This window comes from Phallusia mammillata, chromosome 7 (assembly GCF_965637545.1).
Source record: "Phallusia mammillata chromosome 7, kaPhaMamm4.hap1.1, whole genome shotgun sequence".
NCBI classification, from domain to species: Eukaryota; Metazoa; Chordata; class Ascidiacea; order Phlebobranchia; family Ascidiidae; genus Phallusia; species Phallusia mammillata.
The window spans coordinates 14,286,590-14,303,339 of NC_137258.1; the positions used below are offsets into that span (position 1 = coordinate 14,286,590).

General features: G+C 35.5%; 1 protein-coding gene across 4 annotated transcripts in view; it reads right to left on the reverse strand.

Annotated features, from left to right (window-relative positions):
* Positions 1–15,292, reverse strand: part of LOC145238498 (uncharacterized) — a 64,303-nt gene extending 49,011 nt beyond the window's left edge. For all 4 annotated transcript variants that reach the window (XM_080101690.1, XM_080101689.1, XM_080101688.1 and 1 more), the window contains exons 1-2: positions 15,197–15,292; positions 5,520–5,799 (exon numbers count right to left, since the gene is read on the reverse strand). In XM_080101690.1, the coding sequence (XP_079957816.1) occupies positions 5,520–5,799; positions 15,197–15,259 (343 nt within the window). In that variant the 5' untranslated portion in view covers positions 15,260–15,292. The remainder of the gene's footprint in view (positions 1–5,519; positions 5,800–15,196) is intronic.
* Between the last annotated feature and the right edge of the window lie 1,458 nt (positions 15,293–16,750).

Here is a 16,750-nt window from a genome sequence, read left to right on the forward strand (position 1 = left end):
GCAAACAAAAGCAAATGGGTCCCCACACACGTGTTTGTGCAAGTTTACGGTAAACAAATGTTGACCAATTTTTAGAAAGCAATAACCCAACAATAAAAATTTTTTGTCAGTATTGTTTTTGCACCAATATTGTCATATAATTACAAAAACATTAAAAAAGAGTAAAACAAATACCGTCAATTTAATCTCTTGCTTTAACATAGATATTGTCGGCCAAAGTCAGGTTTTCAACACAAATTTTGTAACTGTGTTTGTAATACCTACAAGTTGACCTTCAGTGAACCGTGGTCATGCGGCAGACAAGCCCACAACAAGAATTTCAAAAATCCATATATCTTGTAAAAAAGGCAAGTTTATTTTTTATCTTTATGTTAATCAACATAGTTTTGCTTGACATTACGAAACCGATGCACGTCTATCAAGAAAATCATGTCATAGGTGTGAAACCTTTACCAAAACGGAAAGTGTATGTGATAACTTAATAATTAAACGACATGGCATTGCTGTGCAAAAACAGCTGATTTCTAATCACCGTAATGACTGTCCTGAAAAAAGCTCAGCCCTACCGCTCTGCCATCTCGTAAACCAGTGAGTTACTCTCTTCAAACTTCTGTCTGACTGACAGTATACACATTTTATGGCTGATTCGGTATGACACCTTTAATGGGCCTGGCGTACTGTGATTCACATTTTATGGTTTAACACAAAATTTAGAATGTAAATGAGCACCCTACTGGAAACAACTGTTTAAAATTTCAGCACATTAGGACTTGTATTTCTGGCTTGAAACCAATTATTTTGGGGTTTATGGGGTGAAAAATGGGTGAATCCAATAAAAAGCTTGAAAATTCTTTAGAATAAATTACATTGTACTAACCAACAAAGAATGAAACTCCTACATTATATGTTCTTTATTCAGTACAGCCGTTTTAAAATTTTTATGATTATTAATAATAGATTTACTAATAACTAACATCTGTCCAAATTTGAATAAATTTAAAGAAGTATTTTTTGACCAAACGAGCGTTAGACAGAAACAAATATTTTGGGGTTTAAGGGGTTAAAATGGGTGAATTCTATAAAAAATTACAAAATTCTGTAGAAAACCGTACATTGCACCGACCAACAAAGCATGAACCTCCTAGTAGTCAGTACAGTCGTTTTTTTTCAATACATTTTTTGGGCCCTGTGGGTGTATTTTTGGGGTCAAACTTTTGGAGGATCAAATTCGGATTAATAACTATCATCTGTCCAAATTTGAATAAATTTAATGTACTCTTTCTTTACCAAACAAGCGTTACAAACCAGCATTAGACAGAATTATGTTTTGGGGTTTTGTGGGTAAACCGCTGGGTCATTCGGGGTCAAACTTTAGGAGGTCAAATTTGGATTAATAACTAACATTTGTCCAAATTTAAATAAATTTGAAGAACTCTTTCTTGAACAAACCAGCGTTACAAACCAGAGTTGCACAGAAAAAAAGAAAAAATACAGACAAAAACAATAATTTATGACAAAAGAAAAATGATATTTAATTTTAGTTCTAGTTTGATACCTTTGCTCATGTTTTGCAGTTTGGTCCTTTATGTCACAATTTAATCATTGTAATGCAATAATCAAAAACCGAATGGTTGCGACCAAAGTCTATGTGAAATACAAGTTGTCCAACCCATTGTTACCCAATGAAATCTCACAAATGCCATTTTGGGTCCAAAATAATACAACGGGTATAGTCAATCTGGCGGAAAGACATTTTTGAAAACACTTTGTTGCCAATTTTTTATTTTGGGCAACAAAGGGCCAGTTTTCTTTGCAACAAAGCAAAGAAAACGTATAGTCATGTGAAAGGTTTTAATAAAAAACAAAATATTTAACAAAAACTGTTGTTGTTTTTTAACCTGAAAAGGTACAAAAAGCAATGTCTGGTAAAGAAAGTGGACATTAGGACAATTTAAAATAAAATTAAGTGGCAGTCAGAACTTATACCTGAAATTTCAGTTTTTAAACACAAGTTTTGCTAGAAAGCACTAACTGTTACATTAGACATTACTATATGAAAAAGTCGTTTGCTACAAAGGTATACATAACAACTTGTTTTTCACTAAACTTTGTTTCGCAAAAACGACCGTTTAATGACCTTTTGACACTTTTTTTAACAGCATGCAGTCCTTAGTGTTCAACAATACCGTTTAGCCCAATTTATACATGACTTAAGTACTAATTCTTGAATTGATTTGTCAAAAATAAAGAAGATACGTTATGACGAAAAATTCTTAACTGTGTTGTAATGCCTACAAGTTGACCTACAGTGACCCGTGGTTATGCAACGGCCAAGCTGACAACGAGAATTTAAAGAGCATTTATCACGGCGTTCGAAAAAGTTAAGTTTATTTTTTCATATTTATGTTGATCAACGACGTTTTGCCTGACATAAACGAAACCGAACTACGTTTACCGAGTTTAAATTACGTCTTAGGTTTAAAACCTTCGTCAAAACTGAAAATGCGCGTGATAACTCCATAAAACGACACAGCATTGCTGTACAAAAAACAGCTGATTTCTAATCACCCAAACGACCGTCTCGTAAAACGAGCACTCCCGCTCTGCCGCCTTAATCGTAAACCAGTGAATTCCTCCCTTGGGACTTAATGTGACTAGCGTACACATATCATGGGTTGTAAAGGTAAATGGCACAATTTAAAATTCTAAACGAATACCCTGCTTAAACAATTGTTAAAATTTTTGAAAAAAAATCTGAACCATAGGTCTTGTGTTTCTTGCCTAAAACTAAAACCGAATATTTGGGGTTTAAATGGTGAAAAATGGGTGAATCCGAAAAAAAGATACATTATGCTTTAATAAACCTTACATTGCACCAAACTACAAAGCATGAAACTCCAAGATGCTGTACTTTAGTCAGTACAGCCGTTTTAAAAAATTTACGTTTTGGGGGCCTGTGGGTGGAACCGCTGGGTCAATCGGGGTCAAACTTCAGGAGAATCAAATTTGAATTATTAACTAACATCTCTGTAAATTTGAAAAAATTTAAAGCACTCTTTCTTGACCAAACGCGTCTCACAAACCAGCGTTAGACAGAAAAAAGAATAAAAAAATACGGACAAAAACAATATGTGGCCCCTTCAGGGAAGGGGACCCATAATTAAGTGGCAGTCAGAACTTATACCTTTTATGAACCATCCTAAAGTCAAAGATAGCACAAAATTTCATTACAAACTTTGTTACAATGTATGTGCCAAAAAAAACACAGATTGCATAAATTCCTGTGTTTTTGAAATTCTGCAAACCAAACTTGCAGCAGTTAGCAAACTGCATATAAACTAATTGAACACTTTCAAATTGTTGCTAAGACTTTCCATGGCTTTGTACCTTTATTGCACTGCATTTTTTGTCTTTGATTTGGTCTTTTTTTCATTTGCCAGTCTTTTATTGGTATGTAACTAGATGTAAGTGGAGCTCACTCTTTGCTGGCCTGACATGTAACCTGAAAACTTCTTGAAATAAAGTTCCATTTTTTACGCAAAACAGATTGAACTAAAAGGGTGGCTTAGCACATATTGCCCTTGCATATACACTATAACCTATTTTGAAACATAAATACATTTCCTATGCTTATTTTGTATTGGGTCCCATATTAGCCATCGTCTTTTATAACTTTAAGTCGTTTCTGCAGGCAAAAACTCATGGGTCCCCACACATGCAAAGTTGGAAATAATGCAATTCAAGAGATAACCATGAGAAAGTCGGGTGTTGTAAGGTAAAACACAGTGATCGGCACTGGGCTTAAATAATAATACTATGTAGAATACAAACTATAAAATTAGATTCACCCCAGATATTGTTTGAAGTATGTCCTATTTAACGTTTTAAAAAACTGACCCACAAACTAAAAAATATGTAAAAACCACAATGACTCAATCAATAGTACTGCAAAATTTCAGCCCAATCCGCCAATGTTTAAAATTTTGACCACTAGAGGTGTTTTAAGCAACAACCGTTAATGTTTCTGATGTCATAGGGCTGTTAACAAGCCCCTAACTGCCATGGTGCAAAAACGTCAACCAAGCAACCCACCAACGAGCAACATACAACTGGTTGCCCTTGTAACACTATTGAGCAACAGAAATCTTTCATTTGTGGTGCCCAGTAACATACAAATACGTTTTACACTTTAGGGGCTTGTGGGGTAAATGTTAGGACTACAGGGTTGAACACAACAATCGACACCCATAAATGGCATACTATACAAGAAATCCAAATTTCAGCCAATTCTGACACTGTTTAAAAACTCACCCATTTTAGGGGGCTAGCAGGGTAAATACTGGGGTTATCAACAAAAACAAAGTGGGATGCACATCTACATGAACATATCTACCATCTGTGTAAATTTCAGCCAAATCCATCAAACATTTGATGGAAAAACGAGTCGGACAAACTTTGGGTAAAAACACCCATTTTAGGGGGCTAGCGGGGTAAATACTGGGGTTATCAACAAAAACAAAGTGGGATGCACATGTACATAACTATATCTACCATCTGTGTAAATTTCAGCCAAATCCATCAAACATTTGATAGAAAAACAAGTCGGACAAACTTTGGGGAAAAAATACCCATTTTAGGGGGCTGGTGGGGTAAATACTGAGGTTATCAACAAAAACAAAGTGGGATGCACATCTACATGAACATATCTACCATCTGTGTAAATTTCAGCCAAATCCATCAAACATTTGATGGAAAAACGAGTCGGACAAACTTTGGGTAAAAACACCCATTTTAGGGGGCTAGCGGGGTAAATACTGGGGTTATCAACAAAAACAAAGTGGGATGCACATGTACATAACTATATCTACCATCTGTGTAAATTTCAGCTAAATCCATCAAACATTTGATGGAAAAACGAGTCGGACAAACTTTGGGAAGAAAAAAAGGAAGAAAAAAAACAGAAAAACAACAAAAAAACAACAAACAATTTGAGTAAAATCAATATGTGTCCCCTTCAGGGAAGGGGACCCATAAAAACCCATCCATTTTAGTGGTTGGTGGGGTAAATGTGGGGGCTAAAGGGTTGAATACAAGAATCGACACCTGTAAATAGAAAATTCCACAAGCTATACAAATTTCAGTCAATTGCAACCCTGTCGAAAAAACTCACCCATTTTAGGGGGCTTAAGGGGTATCATGCACTTTGATGAACATAGTTGTTTAAAAAAAATTAACGCTTCGGGGTCTGTTGGTGAACCGCTAAGTCATTTGGGGTCCAACTTTGGGCGGATCAACTTTACATAACTAACTAACATGTATGTAAATTTGAATAGGTTTGAAGCACTCTTTTTTGACCAATCGCATAGAACAAACCAGCATTACACGGAAAAAAGAAAAAAATATGGACAAATACAATATATATGTGTTCCCTTCAGCAGGACCAATAATAATTATTATTTATCTGGATTATAATCAAAAAATATGGACATACTTTCTTATTACCTAAAAATGAAACATACTTTTTAGATTGTGGTAAAATTGCTGATGACGAAGTTCATCTATAGCTGTTTGTGGCCTATTTTGCAGAGTAAATCCACCAACTGATGAGGAAACTGGTGCTGATGTTGGCCGGTTTTCGTCAAACAAAGGTTCCACCTTGTTTCTTCCTAAGCTGACTTTTGACCCAAAGTTCTTAAATTTATTTAATTTTGTTTCTTCTTTGAGAATTGGAATAGGTAGATGATTGTTTTCAACACCACTGTAAATACTTTCTTCAGATTTTTGTGTGGTAGAAAGCATCTAAACATGAATAAAGTTATATTTTAGCATTTTTACTTGTTCCTTTGTTTAATCTTTTTACTATTCATAGTGAAGTGGGGCCAAATTTTTTTTTTTTTGAAACTTCGTTGCCAAACTTTTATTTTAGGCAATAAAAGGGCAGTTTTTCTTTCCAACAAAGCTAATGGGACTACATTTATAGTTATGTGACTGGTTTTTGATATACTAAAAAAATATTTGACAAAAACTGTTGTTTTTTAATCTAAAAAAGGGTACAAAAAACAAAATTGGGGTAAAAAAAGTGGACATTGGTACCAATTAAAAAGAAATTAAGTGGCAGTCAGACTACAATTGAAATATATGCACTTAGTCACATAAATTTCTTTGTTTTCGAAATTTTGCAAACCAAACTTACAGCAGTTAGCAAATTGTTAAACTAATTGAACAGTTTCTAATACTGTCTCATAAAACATCTGTCCCGACGGCAAGCTGAGCCCTCCCGCTCTGCACTAAAGCGCCTTAATGGTATTACTACAATGGGACTTCTGTCTGCCTGACATTGTACACATATTATAGGCTACAATAGTTATTATTTGGCCAATTAAGGCAAAAAATTCAATATTAAACAAGTAACCTACGGCAAACAGTTTAAAATTTCAGCACATTAGGACTTGTATTTCTGGAATAAAACTAAAACCGATTATTTCGGGGTTTAACTGCTAGATGATGTACTTTAGTCAGTACATGTGTTTCACAGCAAAAAATATTTGGAGTGTAAAAAATACATTGTTTTTTATTACCCCATTCCTATTGAACCGTTTGGGGTAAAAATGATCAACAGGATATCTGAAAAAATACAGAAGCTAGCCAATTGGAGTCTTATCTTTAATAGGTCATAGACATTTTACACAACAACAAAAAATCTGCGTTTCTAAAGCTTGTTTACACGAAATTAGGACACAAATTTAACTACTGTTGTTTCAACCTACAGAACAACGACTAGAAACAAAATTTGAGAATGGTTCATGGCTTATTGTTTAGGGACAGAATAAATACATCCCATGAAAAATAGTGATGGGACGATACCAGGTTTTGAAGCGAGTACCACATGTATATACCTTCGATACCGAGTACGATTACCGAGTACTTAAGTGTAGTGTTGTACTTAGTTGTATATCACTGGCTAATTTATCGGCCATGGTCGGGGTACAGGCGTGCACACACACATGCCGAAAATTGTAATCTCCACGTGATAGCGAAAAAGATATACGTAAACTGGCGGAACTTTTTTCGACTTTTGTGCTGTCCGAAGCAAATATTGGCATAAAGTTGCCTGTATTCTTATGTTGTAAATCGGCCTTCGGTACTCGCACGTTGGTATCGAAACTGAGACAAAATATTTCGATACCGAGTACGAGTATCGATACCACTGAAATCGTTCGATACCATCGATACCGAGTACCGGGTACTCGTCCCATCACTAATGAAAAACTAGAAGGGTGGCTTAGCACATATTGCCCTTGAAACAGAAATATATTTCCTATTCTTATTTTGTATTAGGTCCCATATTAGTCACCGTCTTTTATAACCTTAGTCGTTTCTGCAGGCAAAAACTCATAGGTCCCCACACATGCAAAGTTGAAAATAATGCAATTCAAGAGATAACCATGAGAAAGTCGGGTGTTGTAAGGTAAAACACAGTGATCGGCACTGGGCTTAAATAATAATACTATGCAGAATACAAACTATAAAATTAGATTCACCCCAGATATTGTTTGAAGTATGTCCTATTTAACGTTTTTTAAAACTGACCCATTTTAGGGGGCTAGTAGGGTAACTAATTGGGTTCGACACACAAACTAAAAAATATGTAAAAACCACAATGACTCAATCAATAGTACTGCAAAATTTCAGCCCAATCCGCCAATGTTTAAAATTTCGACCACTAGAGGTGTTTTGAGTAACAACCGTTAATGTTTCTGATGTCATAGGGCTGTTAACAAGCTGCCATGGTGCAAAAACGACCACCAAGCAACCCACCAACGAGCAACATACAACTGGTTGCCCTTGTAACACTATTGCTCCAAAGAAATCTTTCCTTTGTGGTGCCCAGTAACATACAAATACGTTTTACACTTTAGGGGCTTGTGGGGTAAATGTTAGGACTACAGGGTTGAACACAACAATCGACACCTATAAATGGCATACTATACAAGAAATCCAAATTTCAGCCAATTCTGACACTGTTTAAAAACTCACCCATTTTAGGGGGCTAGCGGGGTAAATACTGGGGTTATCAACAAAAACAAAGTGGGATGCACATCTACATAACTATATCTACAATCTGTGTAAATTTCAGCCAAATCCATCAAACATTTGATGGAAAAACCAGTCGGACGAACTTTGGGAAGAAAAAAAAGAAAGAAAAAACAACAACAATTTGAGTAAAATCAATATGTGTCCACTTCAGGGAAGGGGACCCATAAAAAGTATTAAAAAATGTTTTTTGGTTTAGCTGTGAGGGCATTTTTTATTTTACACAAACTTCGGCAATTTTTTTACCCAATTTAACTATGCCTGATAATCAATAGAAGTAAGAATGAAATTAGTACAGCTGAATCTGGTTAATTGCATCATTGATTTGCCAAGAAATTTGATGCAACTAACCAGATTATGCGATAATCCGGTTGCTATATAAACAGTACACACCGTTAATATAATTGCTTATTATCACTTAACCAGCTAAAACAAAGTTGCAGTGATGTTCAACTATGGCCCTACGAAGTAATATTTTCTCTCATTGTCGCCGATAATAGAAAGAAGCACTGTTAAGCTATATTATCTAACCCTGTGCAGAACATGACGTCATGCTTCTTAACTGTAATGTCTATGATGCAATTGCAAAGTGTTTTGAAGAAACATCAGCAATGCACATACCAGTGGCGCAACTAGCGGAAAATTAGGGGGGCAGGCAACGAATTACCAATATGGCTTTCCCAAAAACGATTGTATTGCTAAGTGCGTATCACTGATTGGTCAAATGGTCCGACGCGTTTTTCCACTAATAATAAAAAAAAAAAACTGGGATTCATTGTACGGCTTTGAATACCGTGAAAAAGTAACACTTGTAAGTCAGAAAGTCCATTGCGATAGTATATTGACGTTTTAAACTAAGGCATTGTTTCGTAACATATAAACTCGTTCGACTGGGTGTTTACACGTTAACGTTTCAATCTGTCTACTAGTGCTGTACCATACTATGTGTAAGTTTCTCGTGATCTGCAATGATGATTTTACATAGAGACGTGGACGTAAATTACAAACAAGTTGTTGAAAGATTTTTGGCTGAAGCTCCACGCCGATAAACATTTTATTTTTGTGTGTTTACATGTAAATACGTTTTCAAGTTCCAACAAAGATTGTTGTTGCGGTTATTAAGGATGTTGTATAAATACATCGCTGAAACTTCGTTTTTACCATCGCAATACATGCCGATGAAGCGATGTACTGCTGTACCGGCGCCATGTTCTGTCATTTAAAAGTTATTTTTAGCTTTGATGCGAACGAACGTGTTTTCGGCGCTGTACGAGAGCCGTTATACGCAATAACGCGAATAGAAAAGGAACCTGGCATGCCGACGAACCTGCCCCCCTAGTTGCGCCCATGGCACATACACTCTTTAATTGTCGCACATGCCAACAGTTCGCTTGATTTGTTTTAAAAGATGTATACATTGCATCGTAGCCAGGGCGAGAAACATGAAATTTTGGAAGGGGCCCAACATCGAAATTTCCTAACGACAGTCTATGACATTTAGTTCTGCTTTGGGAAGTTTCCTGTATAAGTGTGCTAGGCCTCACATTTAATGTACATGTCAAATAGTCTGTTGTTTCTTGCCCATTTTGTTTTCTAGTTTAAAACAACATGCTAAGCGGCAAAGCACATAAAAGTCCAAACCTAAAGTGTACAAGACCAAAGTCTGGTCAAACAGACAACTTTAGCACATTCTACAGTACAAGACGCTAAGGCGAGCGACATCAGTTTCTATTACAACCTGTTATCTAATAGAAAAAACTAATAATTGATTCTAGCGAAACCTTTAAAGACCCAGATTGTGGGACTACTTTCTAGCTTACTCAGCAAAACTGCAGCTAAGACTAGAAGGGTGGCTTAGCACATATTGCCATTGCACAGACACTGTGACCTATTTCTTAACATATATTTACATCCGACACTTATTTTATATTGGGTCCCATATCATCCACTGTCTTTTATAACCTTAGTTGTTTCCGCAAGCAGAAACTCATGGGTCCCCACACATGCAAAGTTGTAAATAATGCATTTCAAGAGATTACAATGAGAAAGTTTGGCATTGTATCATCAGACACAGTGATCAGTACTGTGCCTAAATAAATATGAATTATGAAGTAAAGACTATTTAAATTCATTCCATTCATACCTTTTTGAAGGTTTTTCTATTTTATGACTATCTGAGAAAAAAGTGTTAAATAGTGAGAAAGTAGGCTAAAACAACAATCAGGTCCTATTAATGGTGAATTGTACATGACTGTAGGAGTCTAGTGGAGTAAATGATAGGTACTACAGAGTTTAACAGAACACCAACACCTACAAATGGTACACTCTACAAACTGTCCAAATTTCATTCAATTCAGACATTGTTTAAAAAATTGAACCATTTTGGGGGGCTAGTGGGGTAAATATTGGGGCAACAGGGTTGAACACAACATTCTACACCTATAAATGGCACACTCTACAAGCTATGTAAATTTCATTCAATTCTGACATTGTTTAAAAAATTGAACCATTTTGGGGGGCTAGTGGGGTAAATATTGGGGCAACAGGGTTGAACACAACATTCTACACCTATAAATGACAAATTCTGCAAGTATTTCAAATTTCACTAAATTCTGACACCGTTTAAAAAACTCACCCATTTTAGGGGGTCAGTGGGGTAACTGATGGGGTTTAACACCCAAAAGTGTAAAATATGAAACCACGATGACCCAATTAACAGTCATGTACGATTTTATCCAAATCGAACAATGTTTAAGATTCTAACCACTAGAGGTGTTATTGACAACATTCGTCAACGCTTCTGACGTCATAAGGCTGTTAATACCCCTCTGACTGGTATGTGCAAAAACGTCCACCAAGTAATGCACAAACACATGTACCATATCTACTGGTGCCTTTATTATACTATTACACTACAGAAATTTTTCTGTTTGTGGTGCGCAGCAACATACAAAAACGTTTTACACTTTGGGGTCTAGCGGGGTAAATACTGGGGTTATCAAGTCAAACAAAGCAAATGGCACATCTGCATAAATATTACAAGCTATGTAAATTTCATTCAATTCTGATATTGTTTAAAAAATTGAACCATTTTGGGGGGCTAGTGGGGTAAATATTGGGGCAACAGGGTTGAACACAACATTCTACACCAGTGGTTCTCAAACTGTGGTACGCGTACCACTAGTGGTACGCCGGAACTTTTCTGGTGGTACGCGAGTAGCTTTCTGTGATACCTAATTTAAGTCCGATCTAAAAAAGCAACTCAACTGACCCAACTGGTCAGCCCTGATTTGGCCGAAACTCGTGTTTTGGACATTCTTTGAAATTTCTAAATATGCTAGCCATGTTGAGAAAATGGGCCTATTTCTTGGTCTATTAATTCAAACAGGGAGGTTTAGGTGGTACGCAGTGACAAAAAAATGTTTCAGGTGGTACGCGATCCATATAAGATTGAGAACCACTGTTCTACACCTATAAATGGCACACTCTATAAGCTGTCCAAATTTCATCAAATTCTGACAATGTTTAAAAAAATTACCCTTTTTAGGGGGCTAGAGGGGTAAATATTGGGGTTACAGGGTTAAATAAAACAATTGACACCTATAAACTAGAAGGGTGGCTTAGCACATATTGCCCTTGCATATACACTATAACCTATTTTAAAACATAAATATATTTCCTATGCTTATTTTGTATTGGGTCCCATATTAGCCATCGTCTTTTATAACTTTAGTCGTTTCTGCAGGCAAAAACTCATGGGTCCCCACAAATGTAAAGTTGAAAATAATGCAATTCAAGAGATAACCATGAGAAAGTCGGGTGATGTAAGGTAAAACACAGTGATCGGCACTGGGCTTAAATAATAATACTATGTAGAATACAAGCTATAAAATTAGATTCACCCCAGATATTGTTTGAAGTATGTCCTATTTAACGTTTTAAAAAACTGACCCATTTTAGGGGGCTAGTAGAGCAACTAATTGGGTTCGACACACAAACTAAAAAATATGTAAAAACCACAATGACTCAATCAATAGTACTGCAAAATTTCAGCCCAATCCGCCAATGTTTAAAATTTCGACCACTAGAGGTGTTTTGAGCAACAACCGTTAATGTTTCTGATGTCATAGGGCTGTTAACAAGCCCCTAACTGCCATGGCGCAAAAACGACCACCAAGCAACCCACCAATGAGCAACATACAACTGGTTGCCCTTGTAACACTATTGCTCCAAAGAAATCTTTCCTTTGTGGTGACCAATAACATACAAATACGTTTTACACTTTAGGGGCTTGTGGGGTAAATGTTAGGACTACAGGGTTGAACGCAACAATTGACACATATAAATGGCATACTATACAAGAAATCCAAATTTCAGCCAATTCTGACACTGTTTAAAAACTCACCCATTTTAGGGGGCTAACGGGGTAAATAACGGGGTTATCAACAAAACAAAGTGGGATGCACATCTACATAACTATATCTACCATCTGTGTAAATTTCAGCCAAATCCATCAAACATTTGATGGTAAAACGAGTCGGACAAACTTCGGGGTAAAAACACCCATTTTAGGGGGCGAGCGGGGTAAATACTGGGGTTATCAACAAAAACAAAGTGGGATGCACATCTACATAACTACATCTACCATCTGTGTAAATTTCAGCCAAATCCATCAAACATTTGATGGAAAAATGAGTCGGACAAACTTCGGGGAAAAAATACCCATTTTTCGGGGCTAGCGGGGTAAATACTGGGGTTATCAACAAAAACAAAGTGGGATGCACATCTACATAACCACATCTACCATCTGTGTAAATTTCATCCAAATCCATCAAGGATTTGATGGAAAAACGAGTCGGACAAACTTTGGGTAGAAGAAAAAATAAGAAAAAAAACAAAAACATTTTGAGTAAAATCAATATGTGTCCCTTTCAGGGAAGGGGACCCATAATGACAAATTCTGCAAGTATTTCAAATTTCACTAAATTCTGACACCGTTTAAAAAACTCACCCATTTTAGGGGGTCAGTGGGGTAACTGATGGGGTTTAACACCCAAAAGTGTAAAATATGAAACCACGATGACCCAATTAACAGTCATGTAAGATTTTATCCAAATCGAACAATGTTTAAGATTCTAACCACTAGAGGTGTTATTGACAACATTCGTCAACGCTTCTGACGTCATAAGGCTGTTAATACCCCTCTGACTGATATGTGCAAAAACGTCCACCAAGTAATGCACAAACACATGTACCATATCTACTGGTGCCTTTATTATACTATTACACTACAGAATTTTTTCTGTTTGTGGTGCGCAGCAACATACAAAAACGTTTTACACTTTGGGGTCTAGCGGGGTAAATACTGGGGTTATCAAGTCAAACAAAGCAAATGGCACATCTGCATAAATATATCTACCATCTGTGAAAGTTTCATCCAAATTCATCAAAGATTTCATGCCAAAAGTGCATGGACAAACTTCACCGGAGAAAAAAAGAAAAAAAAAAAGAAAAAAAAAAAAACTGAGTGAAATCAAGATGCGTCCCCTTCAGGGAAGGGGACCCATAATTAGCGTGACGGTCAGGTAATTAACACATGATCACTGGTTTAAAAATTTAAACCAGCAACAACTACTAACTAGAGCAGTGGTTCTTAACCTGTGGGTAATTACCCCCAAAGGGGTAATTTGGCATTTTAAAAGGGGTAACATAGATTTTCTGTTATAGTTATCTTTAGATTCTTGATAATCATTACTGTAACCAGCAAACATTTTGTAATGAGGGTATAAAATTTATTCAAAATAATTCAATAAAAAGTCAATCTTAATAGATTTCTCGGCGTCCTGCCACATTTTCAAAATAAAGAAGAAGTAACTTCGATGGCAAACGTTGTCATGCGCTTCTACTCTAAAAGTCTCAATGTTTCACTCATAGCCATGCTATTTGTGATGTCATAAAACTAGAAAGAGTCTCGCGTAAATATCTGTTTCGTATACAATTGACGGTATAGTCCAGTAAGCTATATTAGGTGATGTTTTTCTAAAAAAGGGTAATTGATATCCATCAAAACATTTTGTGGGTAACAACAGAAAAAAGGTTAAGAACCACTGAACTAGAGGAAGAAATGCCTTTCTGAATCTGTGATCCAACTGTTAAGTTGCGCAATAGAAGACAAATTATACCAAGGTATGTTACCAATTATAAGAACCTAAACAACACAGTTTAATTACCTGCAATTTAACATTTATGAGTACCATTACATGTTTGGCGGGTCATAAACAAATAACAGTAAACGCTTTTAACCATTTGTTTTACATTTAACATTGTTCAAATCTCAACACAGTTTGATACTTTAAATTTAGTGCAGTTTGCACTTTGCAAGAAATTACAATCAACATCTTGCTGAAACATTAGTTTTGTAATTTTAACACATTGTTTTTAATGCAACTCTTCATTTAAAAGCTTGTTATATCAATATTGGCGATTATATAGGCCAATGAAAAAGGATTATTGAGCACGGCTTTGAGATAACAACTCCCTGTTATCATCTAGCAGTAAACAGAACGTTTATTACCTACACTTAGTCGTTCGAAAGATCATCAGTCCGGTTAATCGCATATTTCGTTCAAAATTTATGCGATAATCTGGTTTATGCGATAAACCGGATGATTTTCTTAACAAACGATGGGCGATGGTTTGGGATTTTTAATTGTGATGCAATTAAACGGTTTATTTGATTAACCAGTATGCGATTAACTGGATTAATCTGCATTATGTATGCTTTTTACTTGTGTTTTAGGTAAGTATGGCCATACAATCCTGTGGCAGACAATTACAAAAACAATCCGATTTCGGCTAGGATATTTTTATTAGCTCTTCCCACAAGTGTCATAAACCAGTTCACTTGCATCAACAACACAAGGTGAAGTCGAAAACATCAATCAGAAAGGGGACTTTAGATTCGACCTAATGCAGACGAATATTCGGTTTCAGCCCAAACCTTTTACAGCGGGTTCGGTGCATCACTTGTTTGTGCATGTAAAGGTAAAAAAAGCTGTAAACCAGGTGTCAAAAATCACCAATATCTAGCTTACATTTATACCTGATGTGGTGAGGTTTGTAAACTTTCAGCACTTCCAGGTAACAAAATCTCACTCATGTTCATTTTCAATCAAATTTCCTTACTTAGTTATATCATCTAAAATGCAGGAAACAAAATTTTGTGATGGAACAGTGATGTGAAAAAGTTTGCAGCAAAAATAACACAAGATGTTTAAACTGAAGCCTAAGTCAAAATGATTAGGAGTCAGTATCTGATTCAACTCATCTATACTACAAAAACATTAATTGCATTTTCAATGTAATAACAAAATGTAAACAATGTATTTGAAATTTTTATCAAGAAAAAAAAGCATGTAAGCTAAGTGCTTTTGGTCAACAAATTTTAGTCGAAATGCCAAGAATAAAATAGTCTCAACAACTTACAATTACAGGTAAAAATTTAGAAAAAGTTTTTATCATGTTAATGTTAAGAATAAAAAATAAAACCTTAAACTTATCTACACATACAAGCTCGTTTACCTTTACAACATAATGTTTGACATGCCCATATTTTTTCATCATAACACATTTTGATATAAAAAAATTTCTCCATACCATTTTTATGTTAATGGGACTGGAAGCATTGTCTAGTGGTCAAACTAAAAGATGTGTTTTTTTTATACTAATACAACCATCGCAGAATTTAAAAAGTGTTAGTATAAATTTGGTTGAAGCCAAACTGATTATTGAATAAGTTTCAATACCTTAACATCCAACAATTACACAAAATTAACTAACTTTTGTCCTCACAGGTGTTACTATGAACCATCGCAAGCCTAATTAAGTCTATAATATACTAGTTTTTTACATATATTTTGCTTAACCATAATGGAGAAAAAACATTTCAACACACTTTTAAGAGATAGATGCAAGGATAGAACTGTAGTTTACATTAAAAATAACAGTTTTGTCGATAAGATTTTTTTATAGTAAAATCATTGATATATCGTCATCAGTAGTTTATTAGACCGCCACTTTTTGCAGTTTATTTAAATAAAACACTATGCAACAGCAAACTAAGCATTTATATAGTAAATTGCTTGGTGACACATGTGTCACAATTTTATCATCTTTAAATCACTTAAATTTGTGCTTCTGCTATAGAAACACCCAAAGCAAAGTACATGTTTTGCAGACAACAAACTCAAGTTATGTAACCTAATCACACCATTTCTTTGTTAAAAATATTTTGTTTGGGAGTTTGGGATAATGTTTGTTTGCGTTGCTACGAAAGTTACGGACGCTCAAAGAAAATAAACGGGCCGCAAGTGGTTAAAATTTGGGTCATAGAAATCACTCAAAGGTTTTCATATTTCGCATTGGTAGGCAGTAAGCAGTCACGAAACCTTAAACATAGCTTTTTTCCCCTGAGTACAAATCTTATAAAAAACAGTTATCTAACAAAAGCGTCGATTTCGTTAACAAAAAAGACAGCATAACCCGATCAAAGTCTAGCTACCGTACATAAAACACAAGTTGTTCGACCCATTGTTACACAATAAAGCGTACGGAGCCATTTTGTGTCCAAAATGACACAGCGGGAATATGGAAAAAA